Consider the following 3,837-nt stretch of genomic DNA (forward strand, 5'->3'; position numbering starts at 1 on the left):
CAGCAAGTCACTGACCACAGTCTCTTTGGTTTGGACCGCTATACAGGACAGATCAGAACACTTCGCTCCTTCACAGAGACAGACGAGGCTGAGCACAAACTGATCATACTGGTCAAAGACAATGGGAACGTGTCGCTCTCAGCAACAGCTACTGTGGTGGTCAAACTTGTGGAGCCCAAAGAGGCTTTTGCAGCTTCTGACGTTAAAAGTTCAGCCAAAGATGAGGAGGGGACCGATGTGACTTTTTATCTGATGATAACTTTGGGCTCAGTTTCTGTACTTTTTCTCATCAGTATCATCGTGCTGATTGCAATGCAGTGCTCCAAAACCACAGACTATACTTCTAAATATCTGCAAGAGACTAATTATGACGGGACACTGTGCCACAGCATCCAGTACAGATCTGGAGAGAAACGGTACATGTTAGTTGGACCCAGAATGAGTATAGGATCTACTATAGTCCCGGGCAGCCACGCGAATACACTAGTGCTCCCTGACAGGAGGAGGGGATCTGGAGAGGTAAGCTCATGTTTCGATTTTAATTAAAGGTAATTTTCATGCACTCACAGATAATTTACTGCGGGTAAAATTATGTTTATTTCCTCCTAACAGTCATAATTACTTTTAGAAACATATAAAACAATGAATATTTACTATGTGGCCCACAGTAAAGTGTCTTAATGTTTTGTGCCTTTTTCATTTAAGTCTTACCTATGTCTGTTAATGCCTCTCTCGAAATTAGAAAATGTGTTCAGGCTACTAACATAATTATTTCGTGGCGCCATCCATGGTTTATATCCTTGCACCATCTAAGGTGTTGAAGTGTTTGTCATACTGTGGGGATTTTGAAGTTGTGATTTAAGTTTCAGTTCGGATATGACTTTATGTAAAGCAATAGTTTCAGGCTAGTTCACGAGGAAAGCCCTAACAACATAATGGCGTATTTTGTAGCGCTGTCCATGGTGCTGACAACCACGTGATTTTCAAGTTAGATCGTTTGTTTGCTTTTAAAACTTTATGGAATTAATTTATGGATTTCGATGACCAAAGCCGTGGCATTTATTACACATCACTAAGTTTTTCATTGATTTTTTTTTTATTAATGTATATTGTATCTATTCCAGGAATCTGCCGGTTCCTATTCATTTGCATTATGAAAGTGTATTAGCACACCTTGAAACTTGCTTAATCAATGTTGTATAGTACAGTGCAGCCAGTGTGCATACATTTATGATAGGGGAATTCAGTGCATAGTTTGCTTACAGTGCACTGTCACAAAGCAATAACGTAACAATGAATGAACAACCATTAATTCCAACACGATTTTCACTGTTATAGTGTGCGACATAAACAAGTTTCAGAGTCTAATCATTGATTAACATACTATAGCGATATGAAAGGAGACGAGCTACAAGGAAGGGTGTGGACAATTCAGTATTTAAATCTAAAACAGTATAACCTGCATTCAAACAAATAGCAAAAATATAAATAATTTGTAGTTATGAAATCACAATTTGCAAACAAGAAATATCGTCTTTTATAACTCCGTTTGCTTTAAAAGCAGGTCATAATGTGGCCAGTCCACAAGGTGTCGGTGTCATATCAGCATAAACTGTTGTGTTACAGCGTTGGCCCTGCCCCTTCCAGACAGGTTTTGTTCAGATCAACAGAAAAGAGACAGTACCTTCCACTGAAGCGAGTGTTCCCGTTGTTGCACATATAAATAGATACTTTCACAACATGGAATATATTTCAACAGTATATTTTGTGGTTTAGGTAATTTTCCTCTTAGTAAAGACCCGTAAACAATGATCAAAACAGAAACGATGGGAGCCGGAGGACAAAGACGAGGAATACAATCCTGGTGGCTAGCCTTAAGTTTGTCTGTGATGCTCAGCTGTGTGGAGCGGGTTTCATCCCAGATAAAATATTCTGTTCCAGAGGAAGTAAAAGTGGGATCTGTTGTTGGAAATGTCGCCAAGGATCTAGGACTGGACATCAGTTCGCTGGAGGAACGACGGTTTCGTATTGTTTCGGGAACTAAAGATGCTCAGTTTGAAGTAAATCAGAACAATGGCGTATTGTATGTGCATAAGAACATCGATCGAGAGGAGCTCTGTGAAAGCGTTTCTCCATGTTTAATGAACCTAAAAATGGTAGCTGAGAACCCCATGGAAATACATTATGTGGGAGTTGAAATCATAGATGTAAATGATAATTCGCCGAGCTTTAAGGAGGAAGAAAAAATATTAGAAATATCTGAGTCCACTGTCCCTGGCAAACGTTTCCAGTTACCGACTGCGCACGATCCAGATGTTGTCGTCAATACTGTGCGCGTGTACAAATTAAACCAAAACGACTATTTTAATATACAAATCCGAGAGAGAGGAGAGGACAAGATACCATTCTTGGTTCTGCAAAAGTCTCTGGATCGGGAAAAGCACAATGAGCACATGCTGATTCTGACAGCAGTGGACGGAGGAAATCCACCGAGATCAGGGACGCTTAATGTCACAGTCGTCGTTCTCGATTCAAATGATAACCATCCTACATTTAGCCAAGAAGTATATTCAGTAACAGTACCTGAAAACGTAGACGCAGATACAAGTGTAATTAAGGTAAAGGCAAGTGATGTGGATGAAGGTGCAAACGGAGATATTGAATATTTTTTCGGCGGCCAGCTTGACCTGAAGATATATGAAATGTTTAGCTTAGATAAAGACACTGGTGAAATTCGAGTAAAGGGAGAAATCGATTTTGAAAAGGCTGACGTTTATAAGTTAGACGTCCATGCCACTGACAAAGGACATCCTCCAATGAGCACGGATTGCAGTGTAATCATCAAAGTGCTCGACAAAAACGACAACAAACCTCTAATAGAAGTGACATCTCTGTCAAACACGGTATCTGAAGACTCAAAAACTGGGACAGTGGTTTCTCTTATTAGTATCACGGACCAAGACTCCGGTTTCAATGGTAAAGTAAAATGTAGTCTTTCAAATAATGTGCCATTCGATTTAAAACCCTCATTTCAAGATAATATGTACTCTTTAGTTTTGAAACAACATTTGGATCGAGAATCAGTTTCGCATTATGACATCACAATAACAGCTACGGACTATGGCGAGCCTCCACTTTCCACATTCAAAACTTTGAGCATTCAGGTGTCAGATGTGAATGACAACATTCCAGAGTTCTCACACAGTCCCCTGGAATTATATTTAACTGAAAACAATGCTCCTGGCGCATCAATATTTTCTGTAAGTGCATTTGATAAAGACTTATACGACAATGCTGTAGTGTCCTATCGTATAATTAGAGGGGGAGGCGGTCATAACGACATGGCATCTTTTATAAATATAAACTCTGAAAACGGAGACATTTTGTCGCTAAAAAGTTTCGACTTTGAAACTCTGAAAACGTTCCAGTTCCAAGTTGTTGCCTCAGATTCTGGAACTCCGTCACTGAGCAGCAACGTCACAGTGAACGTGTTCATTCTGGATCAGAACGACAACGCTCCAGTCATCCTGTATCCAGTCAGCTCTAACGGTTCTGCTGAAGGTGTGGAGGAGATTCCCCGCAATGTGAACGCAGGACACTTGGTGACTAAAGTCAGAGCCTATGACGCTGATATAGGATATAACGGCTGGTTACTCTTTTCACTGCAGCAAGTCACTGACCACAGTCTCTTTGGTTTGGACCGCTATACAGGACAGATCAGAACACTTCGCTCCTTCACAGAGACAGACGAGGCTGAGCACAAACTGCTCATACTGGTCAAAGACAATGGGAACGTGTCGCTCTCAGCAACAGCTACTGTGGTGGTCAAACTTGTGG

The 3,837-nt window shown here is 40.7% G+C and overlaps 2 protein-coding genes across 2 annotated transcripts in view; both read left to right on the forward strand.

The window, feature by feature from the left end:
- Positions 1 to 672, forward strand: part of LOC123958198 (protocadherin gamma-C5-like) — a 6,304-nt gene extending 5,632 nt beyond the window's left edge. The window contains exon 3 of the mRNA XM_046031455.1: positions 4 to 672. Within this exon, the coding sequence (XP_045887411.1) occupies positions 4 to 546 (543 nt within the window). The 3' untranslated portion in view covers positions 547 to 672. The remainder of the gene's footprint in view (positions 1 to 3) is intronic.
- Positions 673 to 1,826: 1,154 nt separating this feature from the next.
- Positions 1,827 to 3,837, forward strand: part of LOC123957491 (protocadherin alpha-8-like) — a 2,757-nt gene continuing 746 nt past the window's right edge. The window contains exon 1 of the mRNA XM_046030324.1: positions 1,827 to 3,752. Coding sequence (XP_045886280.1) covers positions 1,827 to 3,752 — 1,926 coding nt within the window. The remainder of the gene's footprint in view (positions 3,753 to 3,837) is intronic.

Source organism: Micropterus dolomieu, linkage group LG19, assembly GCF_021292245.1.
Source record: "Micropterus dolomieu isolate WLL.071019.BEF.003 ecotype Adirondacks linkage group LG19, ASM2129224v1, whole genome shotgun sequence".
NCBI classification, from domain to species: Eukaryota; Metazoa; Chordata; class Actinopteri; order Centrarchiformes; family Centrarchidae; genus Micropterus; species Micropterus dolomieu.